General features: G+C 35.6%; 1 protein-coding gene and 1 non-coding gene across 3 annotated transcripts in view; one reads left to right on the top strand and one right to left on the bottom strand.

The window, feature by feature from the left end:
• The window catches only part of LOC147496441 (Glycosyltransferase family 29 (sialyltransferase) family protein), a 30,450-nt gene extending 18,078 nt beyond the window's left edge, over positions 1 to 12,372 (bottom strand). The window contains exons 1-9 of one of the 2 annotated variants that reach the window (XM_086559460.1): positions 12,248 to 12,372; positions 11,647 to 11,748; positions 11,500 to 11,573; positions 11,321 to 11,410; positions 11,164 to 11,241; positions 7,395 to 7,495; positions 5,778 to 5,970; positions 5,602 to 5,692; positions 5,466 to 5,530 (exon numbers count right to left, since the gene is read on the bottom strand). In XM_086559460.1, coding sequence (XP_086415586.1) covers positions 5,466 to 5,530; positions 5,602 to 5,692; positions 5,778 to 5,970; positions 7,395 to 7,495; positions 11,164 to 11,241; positions 11,321 to 11,410; positions 11,500 to 11,573; positions 11,647 to 11,734 — 780 coding nt within the window. In that variant the 5' untranslated portion in view covers positions 11,735 to 11,748; positions 12,248 to 12,372. Of the gene's footprint in view, positions 1 to 5,465; positions 5,531 to 5,601; positions 5,693 to 5,777; positions 5,971 to 7,394; positions 7,496 to 11,163; positions 11,242 to 11,320; positions 11,411 to 11,499; positions 11,574 to 11,646; positions 11,855 to 12,247 lie in introns of those variants that run through there. The other variant, XM_086559461.1, reaches the window with a different exon arrangement.
• On the top strand, positions 11,856 to 11,928 carry TRNAK-CUU (transfer RNA lysine (anticodon CUU)). Its single transcript has one exon. It is a non-coding gene; the product is annotated as a tRNA-Lys (tRNA).
• Positions 12,373 to 19,550: the final 7,178 nt, after the last annotated feature.

Below are 19,550 nucleotides of genomic sequence, written 5' to 3'. Positions count from 1 at the left end.
TATATGATATTATAGCTTTCAACATGTCAAATGTTGCATTCAACGGTGTGGGACATCGGATGACAAAATAATTAAAAGTAAATTATGTAAAACAAAAACATCATGAAATCTTTTCAATTTAAAATTACACAATAGTACCAAAATACCTTTTCAAAAGCCACATTAAACTAAGGTCAAGAACATGTGCAGAACAAGGAATACCGAATGTGAAATAATCACTTTAATATGTAATCACAAAATACATTATCCATAAGAATTCCCAAGGCATGATCATTATGTGTCGTCTAAAGTAATTGAATGTACATTTTACTAATACCAAATTCAATAAGTTTATATTGTAGAGAGTCAACAAGTAAAGGACCCATGTGTTGTGATGGTTTTTCACAAAAACAAATCACTCTTTTTTTGCAAAATCCAATCACCATCAACAACACGTACCGTAATACACATTGGTGAAGATTTCTAGTGGTCCACAAATCTGAGGACAAATACTACCCGTGCATTTTTTAGTAAAATAATGACTTCTAATTTTTTTTGTTTCAAACAATTTCTTAATATCATAACAAAAGAAAAATCTAGAAATATTTTGATATTGTAGGCAAAAAGACATGTAAACCCATTCCGTAAGTTATTCTTCTTTAATCCATACAAATGGAACTTCAAACACTTCAAAGTGTCCATACTTGCTTGATATGCATTAAAACACCAATTACTTACATCACCCGTTCTAGATCTACTCAATTGAGTTTGGTTTTGTTTACCACTCTTTTTTAAACAACTTGCCTCATGAGTCTTAAGAGAAGATGTATCATTCCTTTTAACATGATATATCATTGGAAGTTGGCAATGGTTACATACAACTTTAGTACAAATAATTCTCGTTTTCATTTCCTTTGATGTAAAATGACCCCAAACGGGGGAGTGGGGGACCTTCCTTTCTTGGGCTTTCCAGTATAAGCTACATTTCTATTGGTATTGGTGGTGGAAGTAGACTCAACTACATTTGCATTTTCCATAGTAACATTTCTACATCCAAATGTTATCATCAAAATCAAAAGCATTAGCATTTTCAGTTTCCAAATCAAAATCAATCATATTGTCCATATTTTAAAATGAAAGCCAAACAAGAAGATTACTTAGCTGAAATACAATCAATAATACATAAGTAAGAAAGAGAGTTGTCTAAAGAATTATATACATAATATGAATTAAATTTTTTGCTAACCGTATCCATATAAGTATGATTGAGAATGAAAATTGGATACTTGAGATTGAAATCTTGAATCTTGATATATACTTCAAACTCGAAGTTCAAAACTTTGATGTAATGTGCCAACTTGATTTGGTAACAATATTGCAAATTGAACCCCAAAATATAACTCAAGGATAAAACATATATTGAAATGCTAATGGATATTTTAAAGAATTAGAAATATTAGAGAGTTTATGGTTTGAAGAGAAAATTTTCATGTATTTATAGATTTTTTAACATCTCATTAGACATTTTTAACCTTGACTTATAGTTGTTGGAAAGTCCAACAAAATATTTTATGAATAAAACAGTAAATGTGCAAAATATAGTTGTTGAAGGTTTTATTTTTAAAAAATAGTTGTTAGAGTGCTAAAATTGAATAAAAAGAGTTGGTTCTGGTGCAAAAATTAAACAAAAAAAAAAGTTGAATGAAAATTTGGCAGGTTTTGGGTCGGATTCCGGGTTGGTTCAATTTTGAGTTATTAGGTAAGGGTCGGGATATATATATTGGGTAGACTTGGGGTTCGGATTTTATTGGGTGCGAGTCGGTTTTTGTAGTCGGGCTTCAGGTCCAATTGCACACCCTAACTTGGGTATATATATAGTAGTGCAATTGAACCCGTTACCCGAAACTTAAGAAACAACCGGCCCGCTCTCGAAAAAATTCAATCCAAAACCTACCTGACTAATACCATGGTGAGGTTCGAGTACCCAACCCTTACTTTTGAACCCGAAACTGAACAACCCAACCTCAAAACCCACATAAACCCAACAACTCTTTTGTGTTTTTTACACCCCCAACAACTATTATTTTTTAATTTTACCACCACAAGCAGCTATTTTTTCAAAATTAAACCCCCAACAACTATATTTTGCACATTTACCACTTCAGCCATGAAATATAGTTGTTGGACCTTCTAACAACCGAGATTCAAAGTTAAAATTGTATAATGGGATTTAAAGAAAACTATAATTACATGAAACTTTTATATTCAACCCACAAATTCACAAAATCTGTAATTCTAATTCTCTCAAACCTTAGATCTTCATTTCTTTTTTTTTATCTCGAGTTATATTTTGGTGTTCAATTTGCATTGCTATCAATTCTAGTTACTACATGACATAATATATTAAACTTCAAGACAATATACATTAAAGATTTAAGACTTCACTCTCAAGCATCCGATTTTCATTTCCAATCACATTTATTCAGTTTGCAATTTTTTAGCTCATAGTATTAGAGTATTAGACTATTACTATAAAAACTTATTTACATAATTATTTCAACAACCTCATTCTTACTTATACATTACTGTTTGTATTAAGTAGTTTTACTATTTGGCTTTGATTTTAGATGATAGATAACATGAATAACGACGATTTGAAAAATGAAAATGCTAATGCTTTTGATTTTGATGATAACAAGAAGAATAATTTAGATATAGATATTAATATGGAAAGTGCAAATGTAGTTTAAGGTAGATTTTACTAAAAAACAATTAAGATGGACACTCCCAGTTTGGGATCAATTTACTAAAAAAAAAAGAAAATCCCCCATTTGTGTACTAAAGTCATGTAACCATTGCCAATTTTCAATGACATCAAAAAAAAAAAAAAAACGGGTTTATCTTCTCTTCAGACTCATATGTCTACATGTTTAAGAAAGAGTAAACAAAACCAAACTCAATTGAGTATATTTAGTATTGGTGATTTTTGTAATTTGTCTTTGAATATAAAGGCACGTTTTTGAAGTTTTTTTTTTTTTTATTTTTAGAAGAAGTTTCATGTTTATAGATTGAAGAAAAACTTGAGGAATGGATTTCTACAATTTTTTTTCCCACAATATCAAAATATTTCTAGCTCTACCATTTGTAAAAATATAAAGAAATTGTTTCGAACGAAAAAATTGGAAGTCATTGCTTTACTGAAATATGCACCTAGTAAAATTTGTCTTATTTAATATTTATGGACTGCTAGAAGTCTTAACCAATATAAGTGTATTACGACACTTTATAGATAGATTGGCAATTGCAAAAAAAAAAATTTGTTTTTATGAATGTCCATCACTACACACGGGTCATTTAATTTGCTTTTTTTGCTATTATTGAAAAAGTATTTTCAATTACTTTAGACAATGCATCAAATAATGATAATGCCGTGGGCATTCTTTGTGATAATTTATTTCCTGGTGACATATTAAAATAAGTGTTTCATGTTTGTTGTTCTGCACATGTTCACAATGAAGTACTTTGGTACCATTCTCGATAATCTTAAATAGTTTGTGAAAATTATGAAGCTTTTCCCACAAAATTGCAAAGATTTTATGATGTTTGTGTTTTACATCATATGCCCTCAATTATTTTATCATCTGATGTCCTACACCGTTGGACTGTCATGTTGAAAGTCATAATACCATATACATTTCTAATCAATAATCTTGAAGATTTGTAATTTCGGATGATGATTGGTTGAGTACTGGATATATAAGAGACATTTTCAAAATATTTTCCGATTCAGCAAAGCTTTTTCCATATAGTAATTATGTGACATCTAGTGAGTTTTGTTTTCACAATGGAGATATTAAGTCACTTTTAAATGAAAACAAGGACAATTCTACTGCTATTTCAATGGCAAAAAAATTTAACAAATATTAGAGACCAAACGTTTTTGCCTTTAGTTCCTGTTTCAATTATGAATCCACGTTACAAAATAGAAATGCAACGTATTCTTACTATTCTTAATTTCGAGAAGGCAACTTAAAATAAATAAACTATCGTACCAACCTAGGTACTCTGTTTGAATTATATCCAAACAAGTATGGTGTAGAACCTACAAATGTAGCATCATATTCTACTTCCAACACTTCTTCAAAAAATAGAGTTAGTACTTCGGTGCCTAATCAAATTTCTTCAACAAAAAAAGAAATGACAAGATATATAGATAGTGGACCCATTGCCAATGATGAGGATGACAAATTTAGTGTACTTATGGCTCATGATCTACTTACAGTTCATGTGTCTACAGTTGCATTTGAGTCGGCATTTAGTACAAGTGGAAGGATTTTATTGGAATTCGGATCTCATTTGATTCCAGAAAATTTGCAGTCATTGGTTTGTTTGAAGAAGGATTGGTTTCTTGCAAATTCTTTTTTTCACACACACCACTGGCATAGTTCATAGTTGCATAGTTACTGCCTTAGTGATATTTGGTTGCTTCCTGCATGTTTACTTGTTTACTCGCATTATTCGTTTTGTTTGTTTTGTAGACTTATTTAAGGTTTTGGACTATTGACTCAGTAGTCAAAACTCGAAACAACAAACTCCCCAAGCCATCCCAACAAACCACAATTTCCACAATTCGCATCCTATTCCCAACAATGAATCAACTACACTAGCCATTGACCCATTAAATTACCCTAGAACATTCCATATGGTAGAAAATTGACCAACAACAATTACAATCAAAGGGGGTTTCACACAAATGTGACCAAACTTACAATCAAAGGGGGTTTGAATTCAAAGCTTTTGAAACGAACACCGCCACCAAACTTACATATCGAAGATGGCAGCGAGATAAACAAGAGAAGGGTCTGTTGTTTGTAGGTTTGTTGTTTGTGAAGTGGAGAATTTCTTTCGGTTGAGAAATTTGAGAGAAGGGGCTAAAGGTTTTGTGAAGTGGTGGTGTTGGTTGAGAAAATTTCTTTTGGTTGAGAAAATTTGGATTTGTGAAGTGCTGTTGTACCACATGTTTTCAGAAGTTAGCACTTTCTCAAGAAACAAAGAGCTGTAACTTCTTCTTCTTCTTCCTTTATGACCTAATTTTTTTGGTTTTGAAGAACCGGACCAGACGGGGTAATAAGATCCAATTGGATAGAGGGTAGGTATCGGTAGCCTTTTCTCTTTTTTTTACCCGAACCCAAAACCAACCGAAATTGTCAGTTCAGTTATCAGGTAACCCGAAACCGATCAAAACACGAGTTTTCAGGTACGGGTAACACCATCCGACCCGAATGCACACTCCTAGGTAGATATGGCGGTTATGAATTAGCTGATAAATAAACTCTGCAAGTCGGACATCTTAAGAATATAAAAGCATGACAACAACAATAGAAGCTGCAAAAGCATATTCCACAGATAAAACAGATAAGTAACGCTTGCCTTAGATGAAACACTAACCTATAAAGAAGTACAGACCAAAGAAACAATGTACATACCCAAATCATTTTGCTCATGATGTCATGCACTGTGGTTTTAATGATCAAGGCCTCCTTCCCAGTTTCTGAAAATACCAAATCTTTAGCCTTTGCTACAAGCAGTGACACGCTTAAAATGACAAAATGATGATCATACCATCTAACTCCACAACTTTATCAAGTGCCTTGGCAGAACCTCTATTAAGAAGGCGAAATGTATTCTTCCTTCCAACATACTCTGTATAGTTCTGCAATAACAGACAGATGCAAGGAGAGGTCAAAGTTAGAAGAAAAAATAGCATCAGATAACATCCAAAATAGACATTGTAAAACCTGGATTGGTGCACCATTTTCTCTGACAATGGCATCATAACCATCTATCTCTTTTCCAAACCTTGTCTTGAGAAGGTCACCAGAGTTACCTATCACAGCACATCGACCAAACTGACGTGGGACATATGGAGGTCTTTCAGGAAGGACCAGGGCAAGCTTCTCCATGCACAGTGTCCTATTCTTACAGTTGTTTCTGCACAGTAGAAACCAAAACGACCAGACAACAATCATTTTTGAGTTATCCACAGCTTTAATAAAAGCTGAACTCTTGGGAATTACATATTAAGTCCAAGTATAATGTTTTTTCTCTTTTTTCAGACATCAAAAAATACATTTTATTAAAAAGGGTAAAAAGAATACAAAGAAGTAGGTCTAAGCTGGCACCGCTGAGGACCTTTGTAATTTCACTAGGGATACTGTTGACAACTACAAAGTTGCGGTGATTTTATACACAACTGGGCCAGTCAGTTTATCATATGGGTTTTTAGAGTGTAATATAGCTATTCAAATGTACATTTTCGATTTACCAACAGTAGATGGAACACTGACATGAGATTGCACTTAACCAGAACACAAAGCGAGTGGGTTTAAGTGGGTAAAATTAGGAATGTGAAACTTCAAAGGTTCGAGTCTGGAATATGTATACTTTATGCATGCTAACTGCCACAAATAAGATAATTCTAGAATATCATCACTCAACCTGACTGCTATCACATGCCATACAGAGGCATTTGAACTTCATAATTATTTTTTTCTCGTCAACAAAATGAAGTTAATATTAACAAGAAACAGAACTACGTCATGATGAAAATAGAGGGGGTGAACAGGCATCTGAATGGTAACTAGGTTGTCACCCCTTAGCCTGACATGAGTATGTAAGGCAAACAACAAAACCACCGCACACCAATAGAACACAAGATCCTGGAAATTGAGGCCTTTGAAAAGAGGATCCCACAACAGCCCAGTCAACATAATCTCCTTCACTTCAAAGATGAGATGTTGCAAGTTTCGCATATAAGGCCCATATTGGTCGAGATTTTTGGTTTTATCGTACTTAGTGAATTGAAAAATCCAACATCTTTGGCTATCATTCAATATCTTCAAGACCAAAATGTTATCTACATTCTATCAAATAACACTTATTGTCCTTGTCTCAACTAACAAAACTATAATTACACAATAATCTTTATCTCTATCAGTATCACTATAGTAGGTGGACTAACTCTACATCAAGCATGAATACACTAGTTCTTTTTCCTACCAATTTTGAGCTCGGTGGCGCATTGAAGTGGTTCATAACTTAAGGAATTCAAATCTTAACAACTATTATAAGACAACAAACGATTGCTTCAAAGAATTTGATGGACTTGGGACATAGCCACGTAGGGTTCATTATTCTGCCGGATTAGGAGAAGAATCAGCTCAAAAACTGCTGGATTGAGGCTTTGGAGAACCACAAAATACAGGGAAAGTGATGCCTGCCCTGGAACTGATCAATGTACACTGCTCCTGTTTTTCTTGTAGCTTTTTGCATTTTTTCCTATTCATTGGGTGGGGGAGATACAGAGCAGGTTAGTGCCATCTGGACCTTATTTCATTATAAACCAAAGTACTTACAATAGTATGCCTTTATTAATCCTCCGCCATGCATAGTCCTCCCATCCATTCGGCAAAGCGTCAATAAACTCTCTGGTGAGTATCGTGGTACTGTTCCTAACCTGAGCATTTCATTTAAAAAATAAGTCAGTGAATACGACATTGAAACATTAGCAAGTAGAGCAGAAGAAAAAAGTAAAACAAAGACTGAAAGAATGAAATGGTATAAAAGCTAGAATGGTGGTTGCACAAATTTCCCAGAATAATTCCATGTGATCACTCAATCACTCATAGATCCATTCTAGTGAAAATGGAAGTTCAAAAACGGAAAAGGTTAAGTAATATCTACCAGTCTACCACAATGTTTTACAGCAAATCCCTGAACAGTTAAAAGGCAATTTTAAAGTTTACAATGGTTATCCACTGCGTGCTGAGAAACTTTCCAGAACAGTAAACAATGCCCATGATACGCGCTTTCCTACAGATATGTGCTTTAGTAATGGGCCAATTCAATGTTTTAACAGCAGTTTTTTTTTCAAAAAAAGCTGTCATACCTTACATAATAATGTAGATCTTACTGGCGGAAGCTTCAGTTTAATTGAATCTACACTTTAATTGAAATACAATTAAAAGACGACCTAAAAATCACTCTTTTATTGAATTTCTCAATCACAAATCACACGCATAAACACAACTATCGAAACCCTAACTACATGCCCGTTATTTAAAGTAAACCTAGAAAGCATAAACCAATAGAAACACGATATGTGTCCAACTAACTAATGGACTCGAACCATAGGCTTGGACTCAACTAAAGGGCTCACGCCTATAACATGTAGAGGGAAAATAAGCGCACACCTATGACACTGAGAGACTCGACTAATGTTCTACATCACTCTCCCCAACCGAAAAAAATTCGTCATCGAATTTCTAATCAACAAAAACTTCAGATAAAGAGAACCACGTCCACAAGCTTTAGGAAATCAGCCAATACTCCAGCTGAAAGGAATCCAGCCATGAATTTTTTCTTTGTAGCAGCTTCCCTGGCTTAAAATCAGTAACCCACAACATGCTCTTGCACACAAATTATGAAAACAATAACCAGAAAATGCACCAAAAAATTTGGTATCAATGACTCGTCTTGAAAGCTTGTAACTTCACCAACATATGTGACTTTCTTTAAGGAAATCCAAATCTGCAATCGGGGGTGCTTTTTTGAAAAACAAATCACTTCGTTTGTCAAAGTGAGTCACAAAATTTTCCCAATCAGATCTTCGTACTTATCAAAAAGAGACTCATCTTCATACTTATCAAAGATTGGTGGAGCGCCTAATAGGGGGGCTTCAACACCTGTCGGCAGTCGAGCGGCGCCATCATTGAGGGGTACACCCTCACGTTCCTCATTGAGAGGAGGTTCCCTGTTGGTGTTATCTTTCATGCCAATTCTGTTCTCTCTGTTGTTTTTTGGATCTGTAGGCGCAAAAGGGTTCAAAAGAGGGATTGAACCATCAACCTGAGATGTATTATCAGTACTAGCCACTGAACCATTATTTTGTGGTGGTGGAGGTGGTTGTTGCACCTCTCTTTGGACTGGAAACTTTGCTTCCATCAGGTTCTGGAACATCTGTGTCATGTTCTTCATGCTTTCTTCTAAACGAGACATGCGAGTATCCATGGATGGAGGACGACCTCGAGTTCCTTTGTGATTCATCATAACAACACAAAAAAAATTGACTTTTCAAGAAAAAAAAAAAAAATACCATGAACAGTAACCTGGGTGAACAGTGACGTGAATAGTGCCCGATGAAATACAATTAAAAGACCACCTAAAAATAACTCTTTTATTGAATCTCTCAATCACAAATCACACACATAAACACAACTACCGAAACTCTAACTACAAGCCCGTTATTTAAAGTAAACCTAGAAAGCATAAACCAATAGGAACACGACATGTGTCCAACTAACTAATGGACTCGAACTATGGGATTAGACTCAACTAAAGGGCTCACACCTATACCATGTAGAGGGAACATAGGCGCACACCTATGACACTGACAACTCGACTAATGTTCTACATCACATAATGTCTTGCTTTATGCATCCAAACCCTCATTTTGATCCCCAAATTTACTACTATGCTAGGATTATTTTTAGGGCTACTAATGAATCAGGTTTAATTATTCCTTTTAGGTTATTTAGACTATTTCAAATTGTAAAGTATGAATGGTTGGTATAAAGTATTTCTAAACAATAAGTATTTGGTGTCTGAATTCTACATCTTCTACACTTATAATAAACAAACTTGTTGGCCTATGGCCTGACAGAAATAATAGATGCAGAAGTGATTTAATTTAGTACAAAAGCCGAAAATAGACTAACTAAAGAGCAACTCTTTACTAATAAAAACCAACTGCTGAAAATGCTTCTCCACCACCAATTGCACAACACGACACAACCCGTCATGGACGTGGAGGAAGTGGCCATATCCTGGCGGTGGAGAAACATAAGTTTCTTAAGCTCCAAGCAAAAGAGAAACCCTAATAAACTTTCCAAATAAACTAGATCCTAATAAGACAAAATAAAATAAAAATCGTCATTAAAGACATGAGGCCATCTTGGATGGACGCCTAGGCTGGACCAAATCTGGTCAAGCTACATCATGGCCAAGTTGGGTTTTAGTAATCAATAATGTTTTTTTGTTAGAAAAGGTTTTTCAACCCCTTGCTTATTAGTAAATCGCGGGGTGATCACAAGGGAGAAATCTTCATTCCCTTCATCAAATGGTGAGTTTCAAGTTCGGCTGTGAGAGAAAACAACCATAATGGGTCAGAACAACTACTTCGTGATTCTTCGGCATTGTAATCAACTGGTCATATCACTATTAGTAGCAAGTGCATCAAAATGGCACTTTTTTTTAATAAAATAAAATATCATCAAATGCTAATATAGTACCACAGTGAAATTTGTTTGCCAATGAAAGCCTCGCCTGTGGTCGTTGCCGGTATCACATAACTTCTACTTCAAAATGCAAGTTTTCAAAATATTCATCATGAGGTCCATGAACCATCGCTACTGAAATTAATCTCTACTGCTTTTTTTTTCTTATGTCAAGAGTTAATATACTGATACAATTAACGGTTAATCACATCAACAATTATAGTTAGCCAGAAATTCATCTACTACTGTAGAGAGAGCACACGGTAACTATACTAATTCCTCAATATTCTTCGCTCAATGATTTGAGGGTAATATCGTCACACTATCGAGATTCTAACCTTAGACAGCAAAATTCCATGATCTCTCTACCAGTTCTCCTTCAAATTAGATCTCTGGTAAGGGGAAGTTCATTCCTATATGATGGGATTCACTATTGTAGCTTCATTCAACAAACTAAAAATTTCTTGTCCACCTCCAAAGCCTTTTGCAAATACACCTTCACAATCAAAAGGTAGGATTTAAAAACTTCTTACTCTTGCCAAGTTCAAATCTCAAATAGCCATTGCTAAAGTATCCCAACCGTTCCGCTCAAACACCTAAGATACATTAAGAGTATCGAGGTTTTTGCTCGACTTAACAAGGGTTTAAAAAGAGATATGTTACATAGACACTCCATATTTTGAAAATAATCCGTGACCGATATGTTACTTTTTATATGTCGTCGTGTCAAACACTTTGTATCTGTGTCAATGTAAACTTAGAAAGAAAGAGAGAATCTTGACCTAGAATATAACATTAATAATTTGATTAAATTCTGAAAACAATACATAGGTCTATTTATATAATCCACCTGTTCCCATGTAGCTACTGCTTCACAGAGATTGAAATCATAAGACAAGCCTTCTAGCTCTCTTGATTTGGGATCCCTCTGCACAAAAATAGGTTCAAACATTATAAATCAAGAAGAGTAAGATCAATTAAAGAAAAGCACCAAAGGATAACCTTACCCACTTTGGAACTGTTTCACTTGGAAACTGCATTTTAATATGGCAGTAGTCTACACCACTCACAGCTTTTAGACCTAGTCCGTTTGCACTCTGACACAATTAGACCCCCAAATAAAAAAATGTCTCAGATACCAAACTATGTATTACATTACAGCGGGAGAATAGACTAGAAAACTCACCACACATTTCTGAAAACCACTTCGTAATGACAGCAAAGCGTTGACATCTTCATCCGAAAGTGAAACATTATCGTCTAAACAACAAAATGAGAAATGAGAAATTATAATAATAATAGTGAAAAGAAAAGTACATATACATGGACTTACAGAGATTAGAGACTCCAGTGATGTATATGATAATTGCCGCAAAACCCGATGTGAGGGCAATTAATAAACCCAACCGTAAAATACTCATTTGTCCAGCTCGTGCTTCCAAATTAAAAAGAATGAGTGTGAAGTGGGTTTTTAAAAGGAAGAACGAACATACGGACCCGGATTTGTTGTAATATTATCTATATTTAAACTTAGATATGGAAGCCCGTCTAGCTCAGTTGGTAGAGCGCAAGGCTCTTAACCTTGTGGTCGTGGGTTCGAGCCCCACGGTGGGCGCTGTTTAAGAACCATCATCACATGTTTTTTGCCTGTTCCTATTCATCCAGTGTCCTTTGGACTTTTTTCTCTCTCTTTTTTTTATCAACCAACCAAGTCACTTTATTAAAAATACATAAATTCAGAGTTAAGAACTTTCTCTGGTGGAGGTTTAAAGTCTGACTCATGCATTGCCCATATATTGAGCTAGATCGTGGGCATTCCCATTGTCTACTCTTCTAATAAAGAAAATTCAGAGGAAATTTCCTTAATAGAACCCTTAAAAGGAGCACAGTCCCATGTTACATTGGATTCCTCAGTAATAGCTTGAACTACTGACCTGCAATCACCGAGCTGGATCTGTACCTCACCTATTTTCAGTTCTTTTGCAAGCTTCAGATCGAGCCACCTCAATTGCACAGAATTCAGCTTGCATAGCACTGACTGCTCTTGACTGCTCTCAACTTTGAGTAATAAAGTAAATAAACTAGGTGATTCCATCGGGCACTTGTCAAATTGGATTGGGCAACCCCTCAAAAGCCCAGCCCAACAACCAATTCAACTGGTCTCGCCAAAACGAACCCTTCGGGCCGTTTAGGTGTGCACTCAAATGATCTCGCTATGTAGTTTGCTTATACACTCAAACGACATGACCATATCGTTTTCGTATTCATTCAAACGATATGGTCAAGTCGTTTGAGTATACACTCAAACGATATGGACGCGTTATTTTTGTATACACTTAAACGACTTGCCCATATCGTTTATGTATTCACTCAAACGATATGGTCACGTTGTTTGAGTATTTGAGTAATACACAAACGATATGGCCAAGTCATTTGGGTATACACTCAAATGATATGGGCACATCATTTGAGTGTTTGAGTAACACTCAAACGATATGGACACGTCGTTTTTGTACATTCAAACGATATGGCCAAGTCGTTTGAGTATACGTGGCCATATTGTTTGAGTATACACTCAAACGGCTTAGCCACATCGTTTGTGTGTGCATTTTAGATTTGGTTAATCATTTGGTATCACATGCAAGCGGTATGGTTGGGTCGTTTAGGGCTTCTATAGGGCGATATGGTGAAGTTGTTTGGACATAAACACCAATTATACTTTTCTTATACATAAACACTGAACACTTTTCTTATAATATAAATAATTAATCGATCATAAGTGTACAATAATTTATTTAAAATTATGTGCAAAATTGAATTAGTTATGATCAATTATCAACACATCCCAATTGAATTAGAAAAATTGAAATCCGGTTTAAAAAATTGGGTTAGGAACAACACAATTAGTTACACCAACATAATTACATGCACTCTGCACTCTTTATCTGTTATGACATAGTATCTATATAACCAAGTTAAAATATGTAATCAAACATGCTAAAATCTAAAATAATAATTTATTTTATATCTAAAATTGTTATTATTATTTTTTTTTCAATTGTGAATCATAAACTAGTTTGGGGTTTAGGGTTTGGGGTTTAGGGTTTAGAAATTTTGTACCAACATATTTCACTTAATTATTCGAAATAATAATTTGTTTTATACCTAAATTTGTTATTTTTTATTTTATTTTTAAAATTGTGAATCATAAACTAGTTTGAGGGTTTGGGGTTTAGGGTTTACAAATTTTGTACCAACATATTTCACTTAATTATTCAAAATAACAATTTGTTTTATATCTAAACTTGTTATTTTTTATTTTCTTTTTCAAATTTTGAATCATAAATTAGTTTGGGGGTTTGGGTTTAGGGTTCAGGATTTACAAATTTCGTACCGACATAAAAAAAAAAAAATTTAATTTCAAACATATTTCACTCAATTATCCAAATCTAAAATAATAATTCGTTTTATATCTAAACTTGTTATTTTCCATTTTTTTTTTATTCAATTGTGAATAATAACCTAGTTTGGGGTTTAGGGTTTACAAACATATTTTACTCAATTATTCGAAATATATCAAAATTTCAAATATATCTATATATAATACTCAAGTTTCTCATTTACTCCTCCTTACTCCTTTTTTCATCAAAATCCTTACTCTTTACATATAATACTCAAGTTTCTCTACATATTAGAATACTCAAGTTTCTTTAAATGGAACATGAAGAAGAAGCATTTGAGGTAATGTTTGAGACGCAATAACAAATTAGAGAAGGAGAAAATATAAGATATATTGAAAGTGAATAAGTGGAACAAAATGTTGAAGGTCAAGGTGAAGAATTTAAAGAATTTGAAGATGCGACTAGTCGAGCAAATGAAATGCCGAGAAATCGTCAACGACAAAGTGCAAACCTAAATAATGAGGTAACACTTGATTAAAATGAATACAAAATACTTGATTGATTGAATGAATGAATGAATACAAAACACTTGAATGAATGTAAAACCCTAGGCCAAACGACATGACTGGGTCGTTTGGGGACACTATAGAACGACATGGCTGGGTCGTTTGGAGACACTATATGAACGACATGGCTGAGTCGTTTGGACCCTATATATATGGAACTACATGGCTGGGTTGTTTGGACTAAATTTAGTTAGAAGTTCATTTTTTTTTTTGTGACTTTGAAACTAAATGTAAATTGTTTGAGACTCTTGTTTTATTCTTCTATATGTAGGATTCTTTGCCGCTATCCGGGAATCGATCCTCTGTAAACTCAAATGATGTGGATTGTCAACCGATTTTAAGTGATATAACAGAATTTTTTACTATGGAAGAGGTATGATTGAGTAGGCATTGATTTCATTTTTTAAAAAAATTTGTAGATGTAATTTTATTAGTGTATTAATAATAGTTGTTGTTTTTTATATGTTTAGGTCTTTCATACACGTAGTGAAGCAATCGGTTGGGCAACCGCTAGAGAAAAACAAGTTAATGTTGTTGTGGTCATTGAAAAGTCGGAGTGTGCCAAGGAAAACCGAGTAGCAAGATTGAATTTGGCTTGTGAGTGCTCGGGTGTGTATCGGTCACACAAGAAGGAAGGCAAAGGGAGGGCTAATAAGAGAAGGTCGGGAACCAAGAAATCAGGATGTCCATTTAAGTTAAAAGGTGTTTTCCAACGTGGCACTGTCGATAGTTAGAAAATAGAAGTTATAAATGGTATTCACAACCATGTATTGGCGAAGACCCTTGAAGGACATGCATTTGCTACTCGTCTGACCGTCCCAGAGTTCGAGTACTTGTCAGAGATAAGTAAGTGTGGAATAAAACCTAAACAAATTTTGGATTCCATCAAGAATAGGTATCATGAGAACATATCTAGTATATCCCAAGTCTACACTGCAAGGCAGAAAGTGAGAAAATTGGATATGAACGGTCTCACACAATTGCAGAGATTGCGTGAGTTGTTAGCAAAAGAACATTATTTTGAGGAGTTGAGACAGGATGAGAATACCGAGGAGATAACGGGGTTGTTATGGGCCCATCCAGAAGGTATTAAGTTGGCTCGGACTTTTCTAACAGTTTTCATGTTAGACGCTATCTACAAAACTAACAGGTATCGGTGGCCTTTCGTACAGTTTGTTAGGGTGAGTTCAACGTGAAAGTCTTTCACCGTATGTCAGGTGCTGCTTCAGTCTGAAACAACAATCGACTATGAGTGGACCCTGTATCATTTTAGTGGCTTGCTTGGTGACATAAGCCCATCCGTGATCGTGTCTGACAGGGACTTGGCCCTGATGAGTGCCGCTGACAAAGTTTTCCCTAACGCACACAAGCATCTATGTAAATGGCATATCACTACGTGCGTTCTTTCAAAATGTTACAATATTTTTCCAACTATAGAACTTGTAGAGAAGGCCCAGTTCTTGTGGAACACTGTAATCAAATCGAAGACAGATGTTATTTTCCAGCGTAGATGGGATGCTTTGGAAAAATATTACAGGGTTGAGTACTCCAATTTTGTTAGTTTTTTGCGAGAGACTTGATTTCCTCACAGGGATCAATTTGTATGTTGTTGGACTGACCAACACATTCACTTTAGGAGTACAACGACCAATAGAGTTGAAGGGTCTCATGCTCAGGTGAAGTGTGTACTAGGAAATGCAAACTGTCATGATTTTTGAGTATGTTTAGCTTAATCTACCCGATTCTAGAGATCCAGATGTCCGAGATTAGAACTACCTTCTAGAGAAGTATGATTGTAACTTCAAAGACCACCACACCAATTCCTTTGTTTCGTGAACTCGGAGAGGCCTTGTCTCACGCAAGTGTTTGGACTTGTTATTTGAAGAAATAGATACCGCGTAAAGCGTGTTAAAGATGGAGAGATCGGTGTTGGTGTTATTTGGCTTACGAACCATAGGCGCCATGTGCTCATGAATTAATTGAGTTTGAAGAGCAAAAGCGATCCATCCCTTTGATCGCTATCGACCCCTTTTTGGAAAACATTATGCTTTCTCCCAATGTGTCAGTGGGTGTTGATCCCGATGTTACACCTTCGATGGACTTGTTCATGAATAGGTTTGCAATGGTTTCTGAAGAAGAGCAGAGGGTTATGATTAGGAAGCTAATCGAGATTGCCGTATCATAAAGTACATGGCTAGTACCGCCTCATGAGGAAGCAAAAACCAAAGGTCGGCCGAAAGATAGCTGCAGCAGAAAGCTTCCAACTGGAGATGAGAACTCTTCAAAGCGAGATCCATCTCATTTTGAACATTCTCAACGTGACCATGAGGAGTGGGTCTCGTCACAACCAAACACTACGCCCACCCAAAACACCCACACCACACTAAGAAAGAAGCTTTCTCCAAAAATACCAACCCAAAACACCCACACCACACCAACAAATAAGCCTTCTCCAAAAACACCAAAAACAACCATACCAAGAAATAAACCTTCTCCAAAAACACCAAAAATAACCACACCAAGAAATAAGTCTTCTCCAAAAACAGCCACACCACGAAATGTGAGAGATGGGTTACACTTTGGAAAGACGAGGGGTCCTAAGAACTACGGGTTGGATATTCCTGAAGAAATGCATAAATACATTGTTAAAGTCCATGACCCTGTTGGCGATGACAACTGCGGTTATAGAGCTTTCTGCATTGCATTAGGAAGAAGTCAAGAAGAATGGCCGCAGATGAGAAGGGACTTGTACGAAGAGCTTATTGACAACCTCCCCCTTTTATTGTACTTTGTACAATCAAAGCGAGGTTTTTTATGCGATGAAGGAAATCCTACATGAAGAAGGTTATGCACCCTTAAAGAAAGGGATGAGTATGCCTTTTGCTGGATACCTATTTGCTTCAAGATTTAATGTTGTCCTCCTACATTTAGGAGCTCGTCAGTGCTTTCTTATCATACCGCTGAAAACCTAAGCAAATCCTGAGAGAGTGAAAAAAGTGTTGGGTAGCTCACATGTTGGTGGAAATCATTTTGTCAATGTTGAACTTGTTGAAGATTGTCCGGTTCCTCCAGTAATGCGCCAATGGCTTAGAGCTCGATATAATACTGCTGAAAGTTGGAATTTAGCCTTGACAGCAAGGCAATTGCAATTTATGGCATTAAACATTCCCAATCTAATATGGAAAAACGAGCCCGTTAAAGATCCAACAGTACATGTTATCAACTAAGTTGTTTGTATATTGTCGATATGATATTTTGATGTAATTTGAAACAAGTGTAATTTTATTTTATTTTTATGTTATTTGGAAATAATGTTAGGGCTTTTATTTGATTTGATTTAGAAATCGAGTAATCAACTAAGTTAATTCGGACGGCAATCGAGTGATTTGGAAATAATATTCGTATATTGTCAATATGATATTTTGATGTAATTTGGAATAAGTGTAATTTGATTTGATTTGATTTTACTTGATTTTACCCCGAACGACATGGTCAAGTTGTTTGTCCTTTATACCAAACGATGTGGCTGGGTCGTTTGATCTTTAAGGCAAACAATCTGACGCGGTCATTTGGCCTTTATACCAAACGATGTGGCTGGGTCGTTTGAGCATTAAGCCAAACGATCTGCGAAGTCATTTGGTATAAAGGGCAAATGATCTGAAGCGGTCGTCGTTTGGCCTTTATGCCAAACGATGTGGCTGGGTCATTTGGAGAAAAAAAAATTTAAAAGTTCATTTCGTTTTTACAACACTTTCATATTCATACAAACTAACATCAAATAACAACAAATTCCACTTAACAACAAACACAAACATCCATCATTCATTCAAAATCATTTAACAACAAATTCCAAACATCCATCATTCATTCAAAATCAAATAATCCATCCATTTGTTCCAAAGTTAACAAAGTTACAAACCCTAAACTGAAACAAATCATGAACTATAACTCCCACTGTACTTGCACCTAGTCAAGTTGTACGCCCGTTCGAAGGAGGACCTTGCTTCCTCTGGAATATTATTCCCAACCAATTGCAGACCTCTCTCTAGCAAACGACTAGTTTCATCGATGATGTCGTTCTGTCGAAAAAAGGAAAATCAAGATAAGTTACCAATCGAATGCAAAAAATCACAGTTAGAGAAACTCAATTAAAAATCACAATACTTACAATCGGTGAACAGTTAGGTAGTGTCTCCAGGGAGGGATGAATAGGAAGACACTCAGGGTTCACCAATCGAACGTGAGAATTCCTCGCATACCAAGTCATGTAGTTTTGATGACACTCCCATGGATAAGACAAGATAGGTCCTCGATTATAGGGTTGGATCACGTGATTTTACCATGACTCCCAGTAAAGTGGCTCAATATTGGTCCAGTTCACCTCATACCCGCGTCCTGCCACAGTTCTTGTTCTCCAATTTGGTGTTGGAGGATCTACGGGTATAAGCTGCATGTGACCCAACTGACGCACCACCCTTGCGACAACGTAAAGCTCGACAATGTTGAAAAAACATAGAAATCCCTCAAAAAATGCAATGTCTTCGATCGGCTTTGTATCTCTGACATTATAGTAGGGATGCCAATCAACCTGAAACAAAATCAAATGTGTCATTAACAACTCCAATGATCAATTACTAAAAAAATATATATAAACAAACTTAAATACTTATATTGAACTCATTCATATCATCCAGTATCACTCGATAATACTGCAATACATGCGTTGTATTGTATAGTGTAGAGCGACTACTGTGTGTCTATTAGCACGCGGCTGAGACAAGCTATAGTCAAAGTTTGAGACTGCTCTAAGTACCGGAAAATACTCATAGATCCACGCCTAGATATATACAAATAGTTAACATATTGATAGAGTAATAAAATTAATATTAAAAAAATAATTTCTAAAATACTAAAGTTTTACCTGTAGAAGAGTCATATAGCCTGTAACCCCTTTTACCTTCGCACATGTGGCAGCCCCAAGACCTCTATACAAAAACGCCAAAACTGCTGCACCTCATGCATACTCTCCTATCTCACTAAATTTCAACAACGGCCTCAGATAACAAATAGACACTCTAGTCCCAGACTTGTCAGTAAAAACGGCACATCCAAAGAAAAATAGGATAAAAGCTCTAACAGCCCGTTGGACTTCCTGGAAACTCGAGGCCTTCTCTACCACCTTCCCAGCAGCATCACATATGGGGTTATCATAAACCTTGTTAGCAAAATGCTTCCAGATGAATTCTAGCCTTACTTTTGAAGTGAACTTG

This window comes from Coptis chinensis, chromosome 5, assembly GCF_015680905.1.
Source record: "Coptis chinensis isolate HL-2020 chromosome 5, ASM1568090v1, whole genome shotgun sequence".
Taxonomy (NCBI): domain Eukaryota; kingdom Viridiplantae; phylum Streptophyta; class Magnoliopsida; order Ranunculales; family Ranunculaceae; genus Coptis; species Coptis chinensis.
The sequence above is the reverse complement of the archived record's forward strand: the minus strand, read 5'-3'. Positions and strand labels throughout refer to the sequence as shown.